The sequence below is a fragment of the Somniosus microcephalus genome, chromosome 1 (genome assembly GCF_052327205.1).
Source record: "Somniosus microcephalus isolate GS21.2 chromosome 1, FLI_Smic_1.0, whole genome shotgun sequence".
NCBI lineage: Eukaryota > Metazoa > Chordata > Chondrichthyes > Squaliformes > Somniosidae > Somniosus > Somniosus microcephalus.
The window spans coordinates 400,885,957-400,908,347 of NC_140987.1; the positions used below are offsets into that span (position 1 = coordinate 400,885,957).

The 22,391-nt window shown below is 48.5% G+C and overlaps 1 protein-coding gene across 6 annotated transcripts in view; it reads right to left on the reverse strand.

Annotated features, from left to right (window-relative positions):
* The window catches only part of dlg3 (discs, large homolog 3 (Drosophila)), a 774,284-nt gene that overhangs the window by 301,279 nt on the left and 450,614 nt on the right, over positions 1-22,391 (reverse strand). For all 6 annotated transcript variants that reach the window (XM_085998120.1, XM_085998110.1, XM_085998103.1 and 3 more), the window contains 3 exons: positions 18,890-18,940; positions 2,816-2,940; positions 1,834-2,003 (listed from right to left, as the gene is read on the reverse strand). In XM_085998120.1, the coding sequence (XP_085854246.1) occupies positions 1,834-2,003; positions 2,816-2,940; positions 18,890-18,940 (346 nt within the window). The remainder of the gene's footprint in view (positions 1-1,833; positions 2,004-2,815; positions 2,941-18,889; positions 18,941-22,391) is intronic.

Genomic DNA, 22,391 nt, shown 5'->3' on the forward strand with positions numbered 1-22,391 from the left:
GGGCTTCACGCCGGCACAGACGGAGCAGCCGCATCGCTGAATTCACAGAAGTTGAATTTCTCGGCCTCAGAGTCTGGGAAAGCCCAGGCACTGTGTATTACTGAGACTGGGAATGCCCAGGCACTGTGTATTACTGAGACTGGGAATGCCCAGGCACTGTGTATTACTGAGACTGGGAATGCCCAGGCACTGTGTATTACTGAGACTGGGAATGCCCAGGCAGTGTGTATTACTGAGACTGGGGATGCCCAGGCACTGTGTATTACTGAGACTGGGAATGCCCAGGCACTGTGTATTACTGAGACTGGGAATGCCCAGGCACTGTGTATTACTGAGACTGGGAAAGCCCAGGCACTGTGTATTACTGAGACTGGGAAAGCCCAGGCACTGTGTATTACTGAGACTGGGAATGCCCAGGCACTGTGTATTACTGAGACTGGGAATGCCCAGGCACTGTGTATTACTGAGAATGGGAAAGCCCAGGCACTGTGTATTACTGAGACTGGGAATGCCCAGGCACTGTGTATTACTGAGACTGGGAATGCCCAGGCACTGTGTATTACTGAGACTGGGAATGCCCAGGCACTGTGTATTACTGAGACTGGGAATGCCCAGGCACTGTGTATTACTGAGACTGGGAATGCCCAGGCACTGTGTATTACTGAGACTGGGAAATCCCAGGCACTGTGTATTACTGAGACTGGGAATGCCCAGGCAGTGTGTATTACTGAGACTGGGAAAGCCCAGGCACTGTGTATTACTGAGACTGGGAATGCCCAGGCACTGTGTATTACTGAGACTGGGAATGTCCAGGCACTGTGTATTACTGAGACTGGGAATGCCCAGGCACTGTGTATTACTGAGACTGGGAAAGCCCAGGCACTGTGTATTACTGAGACTGGGAAAGCCCAGGCACTGTGTATTACTGAGACTGGGAATGCCCAGGCACTGTGTATTACTGAGACTGGGAAATCCCAGGCACTGTGTATTACTGAGACTGGGAATGCCCAGGCAGTGTGTATTACTGAGACTGGGAAAGCCCAGGCACTGTGTATTACTGAGACTGGGAATGCCCAGGCACTGTGTATTACTGAGACTGGGAATGCCCAGGCACTGTGTATTACTGAGACTGGGAAAGCCCAGGCACTGTGTATTACTGAGACTGGGAATGCCCAGGCACTGTGTATTACTGAGACTGGGAATGCCCAGGCACTGTGTATTACTGAGACTGGGAATGCCCAGGCACTGTGTATTACTGAGACTGGGAATGCCCAGGCACTGTGTATTACTGAGACTGGGAATGCCCAGGCACTGTGTATTACTGAGACTGGGAATGCCCATGCAGTGTTTATTACTGAGACTGGGAATGCCCAGGCACTGTGTATTACTGAGACTGGGAATGCCCAGGCACTGTGTATTACTGAGACTGGGAATGCCCAGGCACTGTGTATTACTGAGACTGGGGAAGTGCAGGTGCTGTTTATTGAGGATGAGAATGTTGTGTTACTAAGACTACGAAAGCCCAGGTGCTGTTTGTGTTACTGAAGCAAGGAATACTGAGGTGCTGTTTGTGTTGTGTATGCAGAAGCAATTGCTAATATCCCATATTTTGGAAAGAAACACATGCTGTAATGTCACTGCTTTGACTTTGGAGGAAGAGATACCAGTGGAGAGTTTCAAGAGCTGTTGCTACATCTCTCCAGGGAAACCAGGTTAAAATAACAAGGAAACCAAGATTTGAGTTCTGGGGATGGATGGGTAGCTAGTTCTATCTTTCTCTAGTTCCCTTGCATGTGTGGTACTTCCATATGAGCTCAGCCATTAGAAAGTTACCTTTGGGTCCTTTTAAAAGATTCACTTCTAATATAGCCTCTGCAGCAGGCTGTCTTCTACGGACTAACAGTCGAACAACAGGTCCCGCCTCCTTCAGTGCCTCCACTGCTTTACTGTGAACGACTTCTGAAACATCCACATCATTGACTCGCAGCACACAGTCATTGACCCTGAAAACACCAACAGCAATCAAGGGTGAGATTTCCAGGAGTAGACAGAGTGAACATTTCCTTCAAGTGGACATTCTGCACCCCATCCCTAAACAGAAAGACCCGATTCTGAAATTATTCACCAGTAATGCAAATGTTACAGGGTGTAAAGGCTGATGTAAAAAGTGAGGCTGAGATGATGAAAATTAAAATGCACAAATGTACGCTAATGGTTCATGCAATGCAACAAAGGGGCAGAAGTCAGATTGCTCACAATACGAGGGTGAGACAAGTGTCCAGCATTAATAGGATATCAAGGAGAGCATGGCTCACTTCAACAATTCAGAATGGGAATGTTTTCTGGCTCACATGCTTAAAATTGAAGAGTGATCATTAAAGAGTAATTATCTGACAAACAAGAGGCCCCAATGCAGCATGAACTCTATCTGGAGTTGTAGTGCATACTGAAGGAGGGAGAACTCATGTGGAGGAAAGAAGAAGCAATTCCAATGGAGAAGGATGTTCTCCAACCTGACTAATGCAGGAATTAGCATCCTTCTGTGTTCTGGCAGACTGAGGGATTTGACTGCCCCATCACTTCTTGGGCCATCAACAGCATACCAGCAAATATCACGACTAAGCCCTGCCATATTCAGCATCCAGCTCCAACCACCACTACCAGCCAACCTGCTTAGTGAGAGCACAGAGCGTGCAGCACAGAAAGCTAGTCACCAGCAGTGAGAGCACCTCTCAATGCAGAAACACATACAATGTCTTACTGTACAATAGCTCTTATTGAACAATGTCTTTTCTGTAAGTTACTAGTTAGTTACCCAAGTCGTCCATCCATAGCAGCGGCCCCACCAGGGATAATTTTGGTAATAAAAATCCCAGGATCATCTGGAACATGAGGATTGTCGATTCCTCCAGCAATGCTAAACCCCAGGCCTGAATTACCCTGTAAGGACAGAATTCATCAATTGTTGATTCAACCAAAACTCCAGGAATCAATTATCTTGCAACAGACCAAATCACTCAGTTAAAATTAAACTCAGGTCTTGGTTACTATAGAGAACTGAGGCTCAGGCTTCAATTATTGCCATCACACTGAGGCCCAGGGCTTCCTATAAATACAATAAGACCCAGGCCTCAACTACTGCAAATTAACAGAGGCCTACGCCTTGCTACACAAAAACTGAGGCTCAGGCCTTATTATGACTCTGCTTCAATCTCGGCCTTCCTTTAGATACATTAAGGTCCAGACCTGGAGTACTACAGAAAGACAGAGACCCACACCCCAATTATTGGCAATTCACTCAAACACCCACATGCAGAAACAGATACCTTCACTGATCTAGAAACACCTGTACTCACACAGACACCCGCACATAGCCAGAAACACTCACACTCACAAGACATTCAAACTCACAGAAGCCCAGTTAGAAAAAAAGAAAGACTTGCATTTATATAGAGCTTTTCATGACCACCGGACGTCTCAATGCGTTTTACAGCCAATGAAGTACTTTTGGAGTGTAGTCACTGTTGTAATGTAGGAAACGTGGCAGCCAATTTGCGCACAGCAAGCTCCCACAAACAGCAATGTGATCATGACCAGATAATCTGTTTTTGTTATGTTGATTGAGGGATAAATATTGGCCAGGACACCGGGGATAACTCCCCTGCTCTTCTTCGAAATAGTGCCATGGGATCTTTAACGTCCACCTGAGAGAGTGGACGGGGCCTCGGTTTAACGTCTCATCTGAAAGACGGCACCTCTGACAGTGCAGCACTCCCTCAGCACTGCACTGGAGTGTCAGCCTAGATTTACGTGCTCAAGTCCCTGGAGTGGGACTTGAACCCACAACCTTCTGACTCAGAGGTGAGTGTGCTACCAACTGAGCCACAGCTGACAGAAACAGATATGGTCTCACAATTACTTACAAACATTTTCTCTGATGGCATATGCTTAATTCTATAATCTTGAATTAGAGATATATGGGACCATGGAACAAGATTTAATTGGAATCAACTCTGGAAAAAGGCTGCTGTTATATAAACAAAAACATAAATTGTTCTAAATTTGCTATACAGTTCTCAATGGTTAAAAATACAAATGAAAGTTTTTTGGCACTGTGTACTGAGCTAAAAACGTGTAATTCTGTATCCTGTTATTATTATTATGCTACTCTCAAGCTCTTGTATGCCCTGTCATAGCTCTCTGTAGAGTCAGTAACAGGAGTGCCTGAGCAAGTATCTGCTGTGCACTGACTTGCTGATATAATATTGAAGCTGTTACACAAAGCAACAGCGTTGACATCAAAGAATTGCAGGTTGCAGCGAACGGTGACAGGATCAATACACACTGCAACTTTTGAGCCAGTGACCATATTGAAACTTGTCACAAGCTTATATATGAGCTGGCTTTGAGAAGCATAATTTTGACTCAAGGATTGCCATGTAGCAGGTTCAAGACCATTTTCATGCACAATGTAGCAGAGGGACTGCATTATAATGAAATGTCCTTATATAAATCCTTTTATACATTTTTCTGGTGCAGCCTCAGAAATTGTGCACTCATTTTCTGTAAAAATACCTCAGGCCTTGCTGGTTTGTACAGTACCTCCACAATATTCAATGTTGGACATTTCTCAAAGTGACCATTGTGATGGAAGCTAAGCTCCATCATGCTGCAAATTATGAAACTGTGGTGTTATATGTTTTATATATTATAATTTTAATTATAAACTAGTGGATCACAGTGAGTTAGAGGATTCACTGTTTTACTATAATAGGGGTCTTTATGCCATGCAGGGGATAGCCTCTGATCCAATAGGACGGATTTTCCTTTTAGACAAGTACAGTGCACCTGAGATGTCTTCTGCCTGTGAGGAAGAAAGTACACGTACATTTCCTTCCTCAACTGTTTGCATGGCCTGGGGAACTTCTGGAGCAGGCCAGCCCCCTAGTTGGGTCTTGTACCTAAAAAATTAATTTAAGTGCAGCCGCAGACCTCTCAGACTTGAAGGCTTTGCATCAGGCCTCCAAGACCAGGGCCTGTTGGCTAATGATGGAAATCAGCAGCCAGAAGGCCTGAGTGCCTCAAATCAGGAGGACAGATAGAATAAAATTTTAAAATGAGATGCTCGTCCAGCCTGCCTCTGTTACCCCTGTGATACTCCAGTTGGAAGGACTCCAGTGTCTAGCCATAGAGGCAGGTATGTACAGACACTCCTGCACTGGGATGCCCAGAAAGTAGAGCCAAAAGAAAATGACACCTCTCCCGCCTCATTAAAATACCAACACTGGGCTTGCATTCTGTGGGGAAGTTCCAGGAAATCCTGGAAAGACACACTGGGGGTGTATACCTGACGTAATAGGTCTCAGTGCCTTTTTCCTCTGCTCTGTGCCTGGGGAACACCTATTCTGGCACTCGGCAGAAGTATGGAGGGGGAACCCGAGGCTTGGCAGGACTGAGGGGTGGAATTGGGGTCTGGCTCAACTGAATTGTTTCTTTTTAAAATTTGGATCGGGAAAGAGACTTTCTAGGTCAATGGCTTTTAGCCAATTTTAAAAGATACAGGGCGCAAAATTCGGATCCGTACCACCCATTTTTGGGTGCTGCGAGTATGCCCTTAGAGGTCCAAAATGGCATCCACGGTGCACGAGCACACTTCTGGTGTGAGTCGTGCCAGACGCCATATTGATGAGAGCGTTAGCGTGCACGCAGTGAACATCCACCAGAAGTATGCAGAGTAGGCAGATCATGACATCAATCAGCGTGCAACACTGATTGGACGCCAGCGCTGTCATTTTGGAGCTCAACGCTCCAGCTAATGTCCTCGCTTAAGCTCGCACAACTGAACACACGTTCAGTAACAGGAAGGACCCCCCACCAGCGCTATTTAAAGGGATCATCAACTACTTTCAGGTTAGTTGCTGATTGATTTCTACTGGCTGTTGCTATTATTGTACAAGTATTTAGCACTTTCTAGAGTTCTTTAAAGCTGCTAAAATCTACAGGGAGTGGTGTAGCAGGTGCTGACGAACTTTGTCCTGACTTCAAGGCTTCCGCAGACATGGGTGCACTAGTAGGAATTCCCCTTGGAATACAGCATGACTTGGAGAATGAACAGAGACCACGCAGAGCAGGATAAGCTGCGGGAAGAGGGAGGAGGAGGGGGAGAAGGGCTCTCAGCAGGAGCCCATATCTGCCCAGGGCGTTCAGGGAACAATTCTCCTACCTGAACCTCAGCGAGGAACAATGTCTGAGACGTCTGCGCTTCAGTAAGTATGTTCTCACTGAAATCTGCCACCTGCTGCAGCCACAACTGCAATATCAGAGCAGAGCAAGGACCGCATTGCCAGTGGCCGTGAAGGTGACCATGGCCATGAACCTTTATGTGTCGGGCTCCTTCCAGACTGGAGCTGGAGATATTTGCAACATCTCACAGTTTGCCGTCCACTGTTGCATAAGGGAGATCACTGAGGCGCTCTATTCCAAGAGACCTGACTACATTTCATTCTCTCTTGCCAGAGAGCAGTAGGCGGAGCGAGCACGTGGCTTTGCGAGGGTTGCAGGCTTCCCCATGGTGCGGGCTGCCATTGACTGCGTGCACATTGCTTTGCAGGCGCTGCATGTCAACTCTGAGATGTACTGCAACTGAAAAGGATTCCACTCATTCAACGTCCAGCTGGTGTGCAACCATAGGCAACAAATCATGCAGGTCAATGCCCGGTATCCTGGCAGCAGTAATGATGCCTTCATTCTGTGGCAGTCCGCTGTGCCATCTGCATTTCAGCTACCACGACAAACCAAAGGGCGGCTACTGGGCAACAAGGGCGATCCGCTGACAACATGGCTCATGACCCCGGTTCGCAACCCATGCACATGTGGGCGGCTTGCATACAATGAAAGCTATGCTGCCACATGAAATGTGATAGAGCAGACCACTGGCATGTTGAAACAACGCTTCCACTGCCTGGACCGCGCTGGAGGAGCCCTGCAATACTCAGCAGAGTGGGTGTCAAGATTCGTGGTAGTCTGCTGCATGCTGCACAACCTCGCCACCATGAGGGCACAGCCCTTGCCACCATCTATATGGCGAGCAGCTGAGGAGCAAGGGAGGAGGCAATGTAGACAGCCTCTTTCTGTCCGGGCTGTCCGTGAGGAATTCATTCCATTGCGATATCAGTAAATGCAACCCCAATTCCCCATTCACCAACAGTCCCACACCTAGGAACATAGGAACCGGAGTAGACCATTTAGCTCCTCGAGCCTGTTCCGCCAGTCAATGAGATCATGGCTGGTCTGCGACCTAACTCCATATATCCGCCTTTGGCCCATATCCCTAAATACCTTTGGTTAACAAAAGCTATCAATCTCAGATTTAAAATTAACAATTGATCTAGCATCAATTGCCATTTGCGGAAGAGAGTTCCAAACTTCTACCACCCTTTGTGTGTAGAAGTGTTTCCTAATTTCACTTCTGAATAGTCTGGCTCTAATTTTTAGCCTATGCCCCCAAGTCCCCAACCAGCGGAAATAGTTTCTCTCTATCTACCCTATCAGTTTCCTTTAATATCTTGAAAACTTCGATCAAATCACCCCTTAACCTTCTAAATTCTAGGGAATACAACCCTAATTTGTGTAATCTCACCTCCTAATTTAACCCTTGGAGTCCAGGTATCATTCTGGTAAACCTATGCTGCACTCTCTCCAAGGCCAATATATCCTTCCTAAGGTGTGGTGCCCAGAACTGCTCACAGTCCTCCAGGTGTGGTCTAACCAGGGCTTTGTACAGCTGCAGCATAACTTCAACCCCCTTGTATTCTCGTCCACTAGATATAAACGTGAGCATTCCATTAGCCTTTTTGATTATTTTCTGTACCTGTTCATGACATTTTACTGATCTATGTACCTGGACCCTCAAGTCTCTTTGGACCTTCACGGTTTTTAGCTTTTCACCATTTAGAAAGTATCCTGCTCTATCCTTTTTAGACCTCGCATTTGTCTACATTGAAATCCATTTGCCACAGTTTTGCCCATTCACTTAATCTATCGATATCTCTTTGTATTTAAGCTTTCATCTACACTGCCTATAATGCCGCCTTTTTTTTATTAGTTCCTGGGATGTGAGCGTTGCTGGCCAGCATTTATTGCCTATCCCTAATTGTTCTTGAGAAGGTGGTGGTGAGCAGGCTTCTTGAACCGCTGCAGTCCGTGTGGTGAAGGTACTCCCACAGTGCTGTTAGGGAGGGAGTTCCAGGATTTTGACCCAGCAACGATGAAGGATCGGCGATATACTTCCAAGTCAGGATGGTTTGTAACTTGGAGGGGAACTTGGAGGTGGTTGTGTTCCCATGCGCCTGCTGCCATTGTCCTTCTAGGTGGAAGAGGTCGCAGGTTTGGGAGGTGCTGCCGAAGAAGCCTTGGCGAGTTGCTGCAGTGCATCTTGTAGATGGTATACACTGCAGCCACGGTACACCGGTGGTGGATGAGATTCCAATCAAGCGGGCTGCTTTGTCCTGGATGGTATCGAGCTTCTTGAGTGTTGTTGGAGCCACACTCATCCAGGCAAGTGGAGAGTATTCCATCACACTCCTTACTTGTGCCTTGTAGATAGTGGAAAGGCTTTGGGGAGTCAGGAGGTGAGACACTCACCGTAGAATACCTAGCCTCTGACCTGCTCTTGTTGCCACAGTATTTAAGTGGCTGGCCCAGTTAAGTTTCTGGTCAATGGTGACCCCCAGGATGTTGATGGTGGGGGATTCGGCGATGGTAATGCCGTTGAATGTCAAGGGGTGGTGGTTAGACTCTCGCTTGTTGGAGATAGTCATTGCCCGGCACCTCTGTGACGCAAATGTTACCTGCCACTTATCAGCCCAAGCCTGAATGTCGTCCAGGTCTTGTTACATGCGGGCATGGACTGCTTCATTATCTGAGGAGTTGTGAATGGCACTGAACACTGTCCAGTCATCAGTGAACATCCTCATTTCTGACCTTATGTTGGAGGGAAGGTCATTGATGAAGCAGCTGAAGATGGTTGGGCCTAGGACACTGCCCTGAGGAACTCCTGTAGCGATGTCCTGGGGCTGTGATGATTGACCTTCAACCACCACAACTATCTTCCCTTGTGCTAGATATGACTCCAGCCAGTGGAGAGTTTTCACCTGATTTCCATTGACTTCAGTTTTACTAGGGCTCCTTGATGCCACACTTGGTCAAATGCTGCCTTGATGTCAAGGGCAGTCACTCTCACCTCACCTCTGGAATTCAGTTCCTTTGTCCATGTTTGGGCCAAGGCTGTAATGAGGTCGGGAGCCGAGTGGTCTTGGCGGAACCCAAACTGGGCATCAGTGAGCAGGTTATTGGTGAGTAAGTGCTGCTTGATAGCACTGTCGATGACAGCTTCCATCACTTTGCTGATGATTGACAGTAGACTGATGTGACGGTAATTGGCCGGATTGGATTTGTCCTGCTTTTTGTGGACAGGACATACCTGGGCAGTTTTCCACATTGTCAGATAGATGCCAGTGTTGTAGCTTACTGGAAGAGCTTGACTAGAGGCGCGGCTAGTTTTGGAGCACAAGTCTTAAGCATGACAGCTGGAATGTTGTTGGGGCCCATAGCCTTTGCTGTATCCAGTGCGCTCAGCCGTGTTTTGATATCACATGGTGTGAATCGCCTATCTTTGTGTCATTGGCAAATTTGGTTATGTGGCTTTCTACGCCATCATCCAAGTCATTAATAAATACTGTGAATAGTTGAGGCCCCAACACAGATCTCTGTGGGACACCACTCGTCACATCCTGCCAGAGTACCTGCCCATTATCCCTACTCTCTGTCTCCTGCCGGTCAGCCAATTTCCTAACCAGGTCAATAATTTGCCCTCAATTCCCTGGGCTTCAGCCTTAGTTAACAGTCTCTTATGAGAGACTTTATCAAATGCCTTCTGGAAGTCCATATAAATAACATCCATAGACATTCCCCTGTCCACTACTTTAGTCATCTCTTCAAAAAATTCAATCAGGTTTGTCAGGCATGGCCTACCTTTCACAAATCCATGCTGGCTCTCTCTGATCAGCTGAAAATTGTCAAAGTGTTCAGCCACCCTGTCCTTAATTAAAGACTCCAATAATTTCCCGACAACAGATGTTAGGCTAACTGGTCTATAATTCCCTGGTTTCCCTCTCTCGTCATTCTTAAATAGTGGAGTGACTTGCAAAATTTTCTAATCTAAAGGAACGGTTCCTGAATCGAGAGAACTTTGGAAGATTAGAGTTAGGACATCTGCAATGTGCTCACCTACTTTCTTTAAAACCTTGGATTGGAAACCATCTGATCCTGGGGATTTGTTACTCTTTAGTGTCATTATTTTCTTCATGACTGTTATTTTGCTTACATTAATTTTTAAAAGTCCTTGGCCTAGAAATTCAGTATCACCACGTTTGGGGCGTTATAGTCGAGCGGGCACGAAATTTAGCGCCCGGCGCAAATTATCGCCACCTTCAGCGAAATTGACCTGCTTCGCCCCAAGAGGTGCTTGGAGTGCTAAAGCAGGCGCTGCACGACTGTCCTAAGGCGCTAAGCTGGAGAAGCAAGGTGCTACCACTGAGGGCGGGCGCAGCGCAGGTGCGGCCAGTTACCGATTGCAGGCAGACACGCTGGCGCCGGTCAGCTCTTAAAGGGGGAGGGTCGATTTGGATTGCAGCCACGCCCTGTACATTGGAGCCCCGATTCTCAGCCTGGACAGACCTGCTGACATATTCTAACGCCTAGGACCATGGAGAGGGCCAGGGAGCGAGCGCAGTGGTTGAGTGAGGGGGCCCTGCAGGTTCTGGTTGGCGCAGTGGAGCACAGGCGATCTATCCTGTTTCTGGACAGTGGCAGGAGGCCGCTGCCCACCGACTACCGCAAAGCTTGGAGGGAGGTGGCTCACAGAGTGACCTCCAGCAGCATGGTGCCTAGGATCCCTGTGCAATGCAGGAAGAAGTACAACGACCTCACTCGGGTTGTCAGGGTGAGTACCCTTTTCAGTATCCTCTTCATCCCTGCATGTGCACCTCACTTTATGGCCAAAGGGTCCTGAAAGCCCCAATGCCCAGTCCTCATCCAACACCTATGGGCCTTTCATGAAACTCACATGCACATTCACCACTTTACACACTGTAAGGGCTATTCGACCATGGGAGGCAGTGCAGCCAAGATCAGGGCTTCACACTGTACTCAGAGCCCGTCCTTTCTCTTGCAGGGCAAGCTGGCCCACAATAGGAGGCAGCAGCAACGGACCGGGGGGAGGCCGGCCTCACCTTAAAGACCTCAGCGGTCTGGAGCAGCGAGTCCAGCGCATTATGGCAGGCCGGCTGATTGGCCCCGTCGCCACTGGAGATGCCGACCCCGTTCTGGACAGCAATGGTAAGGTCATCACCTTTTCACCTCTCTCCTTCCACTTGTGCCTCACACTAGCATCCTTTGCCACTATCGAACCAATACAGTGCATTGCAGCACTCATGCCTCCCTCGCTGCCGCCCTGTCCTCACGCTAAAGCACCTCTTGTACCTCCCTGCTTTCAGATGGTGAATCGCCAGGTGAGGAGGCGGGCCCTCAAGCTGCCACTGTGAGTGATTCTGAAGGTGAGGAGGAAGAGGAAGCCGGACCATCAGTGCCACCCTCAGCCGAGGCAGCCCATGGCCATAATGGGGACACGTCTTCCCTGGAGGGGAGCAGGGGGGAAGGGTCTGAGGAGGGTGAAGCTCCAGGGCCCAGCGGGCTGCAGCAATGCAGGGGGGTTAGGGAAGCTCGGCGGCCTTCTCCCTGGAGGGAGAGTCTGGCCTCCAGTCCTGCTACAGTGGGCGCAGAAGAGGTGCGGCTCCTCGCTGAAATGGGCGCCCAGGCGGCGCAGAGGCACACTGAGCTCATGGCTGCAGTGGCAAGGATGGCCGACTCCAATGAGTCACTGGCAAGCAGTGTCCAGGGCTTCGGTGCAGCACTGGCAAGGAGTCTGCAGGACTTCGGTGCAGCACAGGCGGCTTATGTGTCTGACTGCTTTTTTTTGGGTTTCTCTGTATTACTTTGTCACGCTGGAAGGGCACACAATTTGTTAAATAAATAATTGTCTTTATTCAGATTGTGCATGATTGCTCTTTGAACTATTTGTTGCCTTGACCGGCTCAGGGTTTGCGGAACTGTTCCATCCATGTTCTTTTAATGGCACAAGCCATTCCCTCAGAGGGGGCCTAGAACCGACTTGCAATAAGCCGTTGACGGACGGCCCTTGCACTTTGTGCCTCCCTCCCGTCTTGGTGCTCCTCCTCCTCCTCCTCCTCCTCCTCCTCTGCTGGTGCTCCAATGTCTGCTGGCAGTGGCTGAGTCCTGAGGATAGCCAGGTTATACAGCATGCAGCACACTACAACGAAATGGGAGACTCGCTCAGGCGAGTACTTACGGGCTCCCCCGGAATGGTCCAGACAGCGGAACCGTTGCTTTAGCACGCCGATTGTGTGCTCAATGATGTTCCTGGTCACTTGATGGCTGTCATTGTATCGTTCTTCAGCAGGGGTGCTGGGCGCACGGAGCAGGGTCATCAGCCAGGTGCACAGAGGATAGCTCTTGTCCCCGAGAAGCCAGCCTCCTGGGTGAGCCGGGGCTTCGAAAAGGTCTGCCACAGAAGTCTGGCACAGGAGGAAGGCGTCGTGGCTGCTGCCTGGAAAGCGGGCATTGACAGCTAGTATCAGCTGTCTGTGGTCACACACCAACTGCACGTTCAACGAATGGAACCCCTTCCGGTTGCGGTAATCCTCGGCATTTTCTTCAGGCGCCCGCAAAGCCACATGCGTGCAGTCAATGGCGCCCTGGACCATGGGGAAGCCCGCTACTCTTGCAAATCCCATTGCGCACTCTTGCTGCTTGTCCAGGGTCATGGGGAAGGAAATGTACTGACGTCTCCTTTTGAAGAGGGCATTCGTGACTTGGCGGATGCAGCAATGCACCACAAACTGGGAGACATTGGCAATGTCCCCAGTAGCGGATTGGAAAGAGCCGGTGACATAGTAGTTGAGAGCCACTGTCACCTTCACTGCCACCGACAGAGACGTCCTGCTCCTCAGCTGAGGCTGCAGATCTGTCTGAAGCAGGTGGCAGAGCTCAGTGACCACCTCCCTGCTGAATCGAAGCCTCCGAATACACTGCTCCTCAGACATATTGAGGTAGGAGAACTGCTGGCGGAATACCCTGGGAGGGTAAGGTCTCCTGTGCCGATGCCTGTTGGCCCTCCTCTGTCTGGCCATGATTGGCACTCTCTCTCGGCGTCTCTGAGCCCTCTCAATACAATGGAGAAACCCAATGTTTCCACCCATTGCAGCCCCCATAATATGTGGCCACTCAAGGCTATGGCACTGAAAAATCAATCCAACTGCAAAGTTCTGGGCTGAAGCCAGAAGTACCTGTGCGAGCGCTGACTCAATGCAGAAAGCTCTCTCCCTTTGTCTCTCTGCAAATCTCTCTCTCTCTCACAGAAGAAGTGGTCCAAAATGGCTACCACTAAGAAGCCAGGAAGAGCCCCCTTTAAATAGCGCCCCCCAGCCCCACAACGACTGGGAACCGTTCCAGTCAACCAGTCGCTGGGAGCGCCAGGCGGAAAGGGGGGTGCCACTGACGTTCCGGTTCGGGGCGCCCCAAGGGCGTTGCACCATGAAATGACGTCAGGATCTGCGCGCGCAGCTGAGCGGGCGTTGCGGTTTTGCGCCACCGCTAAATGTCCGCTCAATTTCGCGAGAGGTGCAGGTCTCGCCGCGCCCGGGGGCTAGCCGCATTGCGCCCCACTTATCGCCCTCTTAAGGCGCTAACGGCTGGCGCTAACAACTGAATTTCTCCCCCCTTGTCCCTGATTCAATATTAGTTTCCTTGGGCTTTCTTCCTCTACTGTAAATACTAACACAGAATAATTATTCAACATGTACACCATTTCCTTACTATCACTGACAATATCACCGATATCAGTTTTCAAGGGGCCAACATTGCTCCTGACCATCCTCTTTTTCATATTATAGTAAAAAGTGTTTGTGTTGATTTTGAAATTTCTTGCAAGTTTCTTTTCATACTCCCTTTTAGTAGATCTTACTATCTGTTTTCTCACCCTTTGCTGTTCTTTGTATCTTTCCCATTTGCCAGGATCTGTGCTATTTTTTGCATTTTTACATGTTTTTTCTTTTAGTTTTATGCTGTCCCTCACCTCTTTAGTCATCCATGGCTGGGTTTTTTGGCAAGTAGAGCTGTTGCCCCTCAGGGGTATAAACTGGTTCTGTATCACCTTAAATTCTTTTTTGAGCACCTCCCACTGATCTTCTGTCGTTTTACCTATTAACAGATTAGCCCAATTTACTGTGGACAGTCTTTGTCTCATCCCGTTGAAGTTGGCCTTACCTAAATCTAGAATCTTAGTAGATGTTTCGTGTTTCTCCCTTTCAAATACTATGCTGAACTTGATCATGTTATGATCGCTATTAGATAAATGTTTACGGACTGTTAGGCTGTTAACTAAAGCTGGCTCATTACTCATTACTAAATCGAATATGGCATTCCCCCTGTTGCTTCTAGGACATATTATTGTAGAAAACTATCACACACTCAAGAAATTCACGACCTTTCTGACAGGTGCTAGTCTGCTTATCCCAATCTATATGAAAGTTAAAATCCCCCATTAAAATCACTCTGCCTTTACTACACACTTGCCTAATCTCTGCATTTATACAATCTAGCACTTCACAGCTGCTTCCTATTTCTTAATTCTACCTATAAAGTCTCTACTGCTGTCTTACCTCTCGTTATAACCTCTATTATCATTGAAGTGATTTCATCCTTAATCACTAAGGCTACTCCTCCCCCTCTGCCATTTTCCCTATCTGTCCTCCAGAACTTATAACCTGGTATATTTAGTTCCCAGTCCTGACCATCTTGCAGCCAAGTCTCAGTAATGGCCACCATGTCATACCCTCCAAGTTGAATTTGCGCCTGCAGTTCATTCAATTTATTCCTTATACTCCGTGCGTTTGTATAAAAAACGTTTATTTGGGCCACACACCCTAGCCTGTCCTTCAGCTTTAATGTTTTACTCACATGTTTCTTATTTCTCTCTCCTGGTTTAATCACTTTACATCCTTTAGTTTTCCATTTACCTGTAGTGCCTAAAGCACAATTTCTGACTGTTACTCTACTCTCTTCCCTTTCATTTGTTTTTGAACTATTATTTGTACTACAATTTCCACCTGAGCCCTTGCCCCCATTTACTAGTTTAAAGTCCTTGTGACCACTCAACCTTACCTTCCCTCAGTCACTGACCATCACAGTGTCCACGTGGCCACAATGCAAAAATAAAAGCCAACACAAAATAAACATTCCAAACCAAATTTATAAATCAAAGCAAGCCATATTAGATACAAACATAAACAAATCACCCTTGTGTATTCCTTTAGTGCCTGTCTTAGAATCATCGAATCATAAAAACTTACAGCACAGAAGGAGGCCATTCAGCCCGTCGTGCCTGTGCTGGCTCTTTGAAAGAGGAGTTGTGCTTAGTCCCACATCCCCGCTTTTTGTCCGTAACCCTGTAAGTTGCTCATCCTCAACTACCTGTCCAACTCTGTTTTAAAATGATTTATGGAACCAGCTTCCACCACCTTTTCAGGTAGAGCATTCCAGATCGTGACAACTCTCCGAGTGAAAACATTTCCCCTCATATCTCCTCATCATCCATGTGCCTTTTCCTGTACTAATGCTCCTACGCAGTGCTATCCAGTGCCTGCAGCATGGCTGGTGGAAGGCTGCTGACTTTCAGTGGGGGAGACTGCAGATTGCCTTGCAGGACGACCTTGAGCAGCTCTCAGCCAAGAAAGCCCGGCTGCGATCTGCACCATCTTGGCATGGGCGGCAGCAGTCTGGGCTGGCTGGCTGACAGGCAACAGCAAGGGCACTGGCGGAGTGGCAGTGGTGGGAGGACGAATGCTGTCATCCTAAGAGAGGACAACAGATTTGTGCTCCACCGAGCCACTGCCACTCCCCTGCGGTAACGCCTCAGCAATCCTAGTAAGCTGTTGGGAGGTAAGCTTGCTGGACTGCTGTTATACGTGCAAGCCCCCTTGAATACTGGTATCCGCAGCCATGATGGCAGCAGTCTGAACTTGTATGGCAGCAAGCTGACCTTGGATGACAGCAATCTGAGCTTCCACTGCAGCACCCAGACGTTGAGTGGCTGCTGCTTGTGCTGCAATGGAAGTTGAGATAACGGCCATCAGATGCTGCATCATGGTTGGGTCTGCAAGTGTGCTAATGGAGTTGGCCAGCAATACCATGCTGGAAAGAATGAGCTCAAAGCTCTGTGAAAGCCCTGTGCCAAATCGGTGCCAGACTCCACCATGCTCCTTGACATTGTATGCAGTGCTTCTAGCAGGCTTGCCAATGCACCAAGTAGTTCAATGTGCAAACTAATCAGTCTTCTTCTGTAGCCCACCCTATCGAAGTGCTCATCTGAGCCCTCCGGCGAGCTGGCACCTAAGCAACCCTTGCCTGCTGCCCTGGCCGCAGGCCACTCATGCCCTTGTCTCACCAAGTGCAGATCCCACCTCTCTGCTATCCGCTAAATTATGCGCAGTGTCAGTAGCTGAGCTGGTGGCTGAGAGTGTGAAATCGAGTGACGGAGTTTTCTTCATCATCAGTGTCTTGTTGCTCTTCCACCACTCCCTGGTCAGGTTGCAGTTCATGCGTATCTGAAAGGAGAAAGGCACAAGGGTAAGGTTGTGGTAAGGGGGGGTGGAAATCAAGAGGTGCATGCTTACACCATCTGCAGCTTGTAAATCAGAAGAGATTGTGGGATGAGGGGAAAGTGGGATGTGAGAAGAAGGATTAGGTATGAGGATACTATCATCTTCTATGGTTTTAGCCGTGCCGCTGGCCACCACCTCAGCAATGGTCGCTCCAAGATGGTGAGCACCTTGAGGGTAAGGACATGCAGGCGCGTCTGTCCCCCGCCGGTTAGCTCCTCCGCCACCTTGTCCTATAAGAGAAAGGTAAGTGTGTCAGTGAGTGTGGTGGAATCTGTTTGGGTGATGTGTGGCTGCCACGGTTGAATAGCTGGCAGTGTGTGCAAGCTGTGAGATGTGGGTGTGAGGCTTGCAGCAGTGCTAAGTGTGTGAGGGTGAGGCGCAGCTATGAATATTAAGTATGAGTCCTGATTGATAGAGATTGTAGGTAGGTGAGTGATGGGGGGTGCGGTGCACTGAGCAGTGCCTGAGGCTAGTGGTGCAGTAGGTGGGATATGACATTTGAAGATGAATTCACTGACCTTGACCACTCGTGTGAGGTCATTGAACCTTTTGCGGTACTGCATCCAGGTCCTCGGAGCTTGACTCCTGGCAATGACCGCCATGGCTGTCTGGTCCCACTGCCTTCTGAGCATTTGTCTGGAGGACCTCCTGGCCCCCTGTGGATACAGCACTTCTCTCCTCCTTTCCACCTCCTCAACCAAGGCCTCCAGTGCAGTGTTTGAGAACCTTGGAGCAGGCTCTCTCCCACGTTGTGCCATTATTCAGTCTTTTTCCATGTCAGACTGGCTTGTACAAGGGCTTCCACCAGCTGCTCCAGCCACAATGCACCTCCTCTTTAAGAGATACAGGCTAGCTTTAAGTAGTGAAGGCTGGCTTTAACACTAGCCTCTCACGATTTTGGACCCCCGGCTGAGGCTTGCATCCACTCAACAGCACGGTTAGTGCTGGGTGCACACTACAATCATGGTAATGAGCAAGCCGCACAAAGTTGGTGTGCTGCCTATGTCATATTGAACGGGCATCGCAAGCCTTGTGCCCATTTTTGGCGGCTATCCAATTTAGCCCCGACAGTGTGAATTCACCTGCAGGGTCTGTTTCAGTTTTCATTGACTGGACTGTAAATCTGCAGTATGCGCCCAGAGGTGAGGACACTCTCTGAATACTAAACACCAATGGGAGGGGTCCAGATTTCAGTTACTCTTGGTGCTAAAGTCTGACATTTAAGAATGGAACAATAGATCTAGTCTCCACTAGACTATCAGTACTTTCCTTTGGGACAACAATAAAGAGAGACTAGAGGGTTTGCTTCCCTTCTCAAAAATCAATAGGTCGGCAAGTGAATGCACATAGTTACATTGATTATATCTGAGAGTCAGTAATATGCTCCTATCTATCAATAAAGGCACACATTAATGGTCACTATATCCTAAAGATTATGTGCTTTCACTTACTGGAGAACTAATAATGAACAAGGCAGATCTACAGCCAAAATAGTTGGTTGTGGATCATGTATCTGAGCAGAGCTCTGCATCAGTTTCACCCTTTATAAATTCCATTAATTATAATAATACTTTTGCTCCAGGGTGATTCTCTGAAACAGGTGTATACATTATTCAAATGATCAGTCAGTTGGCTACTGAAATGAAGGGATTTCTTTTAACCTGGAGTGGGTTTTGGGCGGGCAGAGGTGAGGTGACTATGAAACGCACATGCTGGCCTGAATTTCATAGTATTTTAACCCCTAAGCCTCATTTAAATGGTAGTCTATTTCCGCCCAGAAGGGACATGAAGGGGTTGCAGAGCAGCTGCCAGCAGGCAAATATCGCGCAGCCCTTGGCTTCTTGCCAGCTCCCAGGTAAGCGGTGGGGATGATGCATTAAAGCAGGCGTCTCATCCGCCTGCAAAACCCTGGTCGTGATCTGAGCGGGTAAGTAAACTGCTCATTTTTAATTACCCACCCGCCTGGTTTCTGCCAGACAGATAGGGTTAAAAACAACCCTGATGCAGAAAATACTACTGTAAACATTCCAGTTGGAGGAAGCGCAATTACTATTACACAATTACATGGAGAGACAAACTGCACTACTCACACGCTCCAGGATTATCTCTTCGTATTTGTACATTCCATCACTTCCATTAGCCTAGGAAATAAATAAATATGGAAGTTTCATTATTTCAAACATCTGATGAGTCACATTCCTGAACTGCTTACAGTTTTTTTTGTATCCACTAATTTCATGTTTGTTAAAAAGACACAATACATGGTGATGGAGTGGATACTTTTAAGATGAATTTCCTCCCCCCCCACCCTGTTCAAAAGCACGGTTAAAAAGCTGTTGTGAGTGAATCTTTCCTGAAATTAGATACTTTTTATCCTGTCCACCTGATAGAGACGTGTCATATCAGAATTCAAGCACTGGGCACTGCTAAATCTTTCAGTTATATTTGTACACTGGAAATAGAATTGAAGAAAGGGAAGGGTGCCTGTCCACATGAGCCTGATCTTATAAGGATGAGGGACACTATCAAAATCTCTGTTTTTAATGAATTTGTGAGGAGGGTTGAGACATTATTCTATTTTGAATAGAGGAACAGATTGGCATTCTTTCAACAATGTGGTTAATCTGAAAGAATGGAGATCAGTTTCCTCTTCATTTCTGGACCACAATCTGGAAGGCAGACTCTTAACTTTTATAGTTACACTCACAACAAATAAACATTTACAATCTGTTTTGGTGGCTCCCTGGTGGGTCAGTGGGTAAAGGGTGTTGTATTGAACCATTGAGCTGTACAGACCAGGAGGATCTCAGACTTGAATACTAGTCTGTGTTGAGTTCGCCACCTCAATATTGCTGGGTTCAGGAGAGAAATACATCAGCCTGGGTCTGCATTCCTGATTGCTACCCTGCTGGAAAGTGTGCATATGTGGAAACTGGGGAGGACAGAATTGGGTTCAGCTTTCAAAGCCCCCATGATGAAGAAGTTAACCAATAGCTACTGTCTGGAGATGAAGAATGGCCACTTGGCTGGGATACAAGAGGCTGGACCCCGCCCAGTTGTCTCGTTCAGAAGAAAGGACAAGAGATATTTGAGGTGAAAACCATAAAGATTCTCCCGTCCAGTGAGCTGAGTAAAAATAGAAACAAATTCCAATGATCCTTTTGAATAGGGATTTTACAGCTTTAAATGTTCAGTGTTATGCTTTCTAACAGAGTAACTGGGATCTCTAGGTTTCTCATGACAAACATTCATTCCACCAATGTGCACTGACAGAACTAATCTCCATGGTCTGCTATATACAGATGAGGTGAAACAAACAGTTCCCTACATCATATCGACAATGAAACCCTTCCTACAACAAGTTAACACAGAGCCCATCATATCTAAATTAGTACATTGCGCACATTGCTTCAGATGCTTTTCCTAGAACATCCTAGAACATAACAACATATGTAAATGTGGAACAAAACCATTTTGGTGACAAGATCCATTTCCTTTCACAGACTAACCATAATCTTTATCCATTTACTCCAACATGGGCGCCATCCCATTAATTTAATCCCCTGTGGGAAGTTTCTGTAAACTCTCTCCTCAATCCCCACAGCTAAATCCAGTAAAACTCCTGAATTCTGACTAATACTGCACTCTGCATTATACGTCAGTTGAACTTACATTTCTATAGTTCTAACATCTCAGGAAGCATGATATTCCATTGTGGTAAACCACTGTTTGTATTCCACTGTGTACATGCCTGGACATGCCTCGGCTGACTCCTCCCACAAGTCCTAGTATAAAGGTGACTGCTCCCCAGCCCTTTGTATTTCTGGACCGGTCGACCACTCGAGGCAGACCTTCATTCTTTTGTTAATAAAAGCCTTTAGTTACTCTCTTAACTCTCAGTCTTTTATGAGTAATTGATAGCGCATCAATTTTATTAACAAAATTTTTATAATGGAGAAGATCCTCACACCAGCATGCCTGGACTTAGATCATTGGGAGGAGGACTCATCCACCAAGTTTACTCACTGGCTTAAGTGTTTCGAAAAATTCCTGACCGCCTCCGCAGCAATCAAATCGGACGAGGACAAACTGGATGTCCTGACCTCCAAAGTGAACCACCGAGTGTACTCGGTCATCCAAGACGCGACCTCGTACGCGGACGCTATCAAGCTCCTCAAGGACCAGTACACGCGCCCAGTGAACGAAGTGTACGCCAGGCACCTTCTGGGGAGTCGTAAACAACAACCTGGGGAATCGACCGTGGAATACCTTCAGGCACTGTCTGTGCTTGGCCGGGCCTGTGGTTGTAAGGATGTAAAGGCCGCCGTGTACACAGAGGAACTTATCCGGGACGCTTTTGTAGCGGGCCACAGATCCAATTACACCCGACAGCGACTGTTGGAGCAGAGTGACCTCGACCTCAACAAGGCCTCTGAACTCGCACTATCATTGGATGCAGCCTACCGGGGCATGGATGCCTACTCCTCTGCACCGTGGACGCCGCGGGGAATGACAGCCTGGGACACGGTAGGACCGCCTCATAGCGCCGTGCCACCCCAGCCACACCACAGCAACGGCCCAACTACCGCAGCAGTGTCCCAAGGCCAGACAGCAGTGCCCCAAGGCCAGAAATGCTACTTCTGTGGCCAGGCAAAACACCCCAGAGCGCGCTGCCCGGCGAAAAACGCGATCTGCTCGGGCTGCGGGAAGAAGGGACACTACGCTAGCGTCTGCAGGGCCAAAGCCACCCCGAACCCCAGCAGCGCCGCGTGTGGGCCATGCGGGCCGCCATCTTGGGCCTCCCCGGCCATGTGCGAACCACCGGTACAGCAGCCATTTTGGACGCCTCCAGCCACATGGGGATCATGGACGCCGCCATCTTGGACGACAGCCGGAATGCAGCAGGCCCCCAACACCACCTCATCTGATACCCGCAGCGACACACCGACCCCTACGCTGGCATCCGTTACACTGGACCAAGCGAGACCGCACCAGCTGGCCAGTTCCACAATGGACATTAAGGTAAATGGTCACGATACAATCTGCCTTTTTGACTCTGGGAGCACGGAGAGCTTCATCCACCCCGACACGGTGCGGCGTTGCTCTCTCCCAGTCCTGCATGCGCACCAGCGGATTTCTATGGCCTCCGAGTCCCAGTCGGCGGACATCGGCGGCTACTGCGTGGTGACACTCGTAGTAGACGGGACTGTGTACGATCATTTTAAACTTCTGGTCCTGCCCGACCTCTGCGCTGCCGTCCTGCTGGGGTTAGATTTTCAGTGCCACCTTAAAAGTGTTACGATGGCGTACGGTGGACCCCTACCCCCACTCACAGTCCGCAGCCAGCAGCTTCCAAATTGCCCGCCGCGCACCAGGTGCAACCTCTCCACACTTAGAGTCACCCCCCCCCGACTGTTTGCTAACCTCACCCCCAACTGTAAGCCCATCGCCACAAAGAGCAGGCGATACAGTGCCGGGGACAGGGTTTTCATTAAAACCGAAGTGGAGCGGCTCCTGAAGAAAGGGATTATTGAGGGCAGCACCAGCCCCTGGCGAGCCCAGGTTGTGGTCGTTAAGACCGGCGAGAAGCAG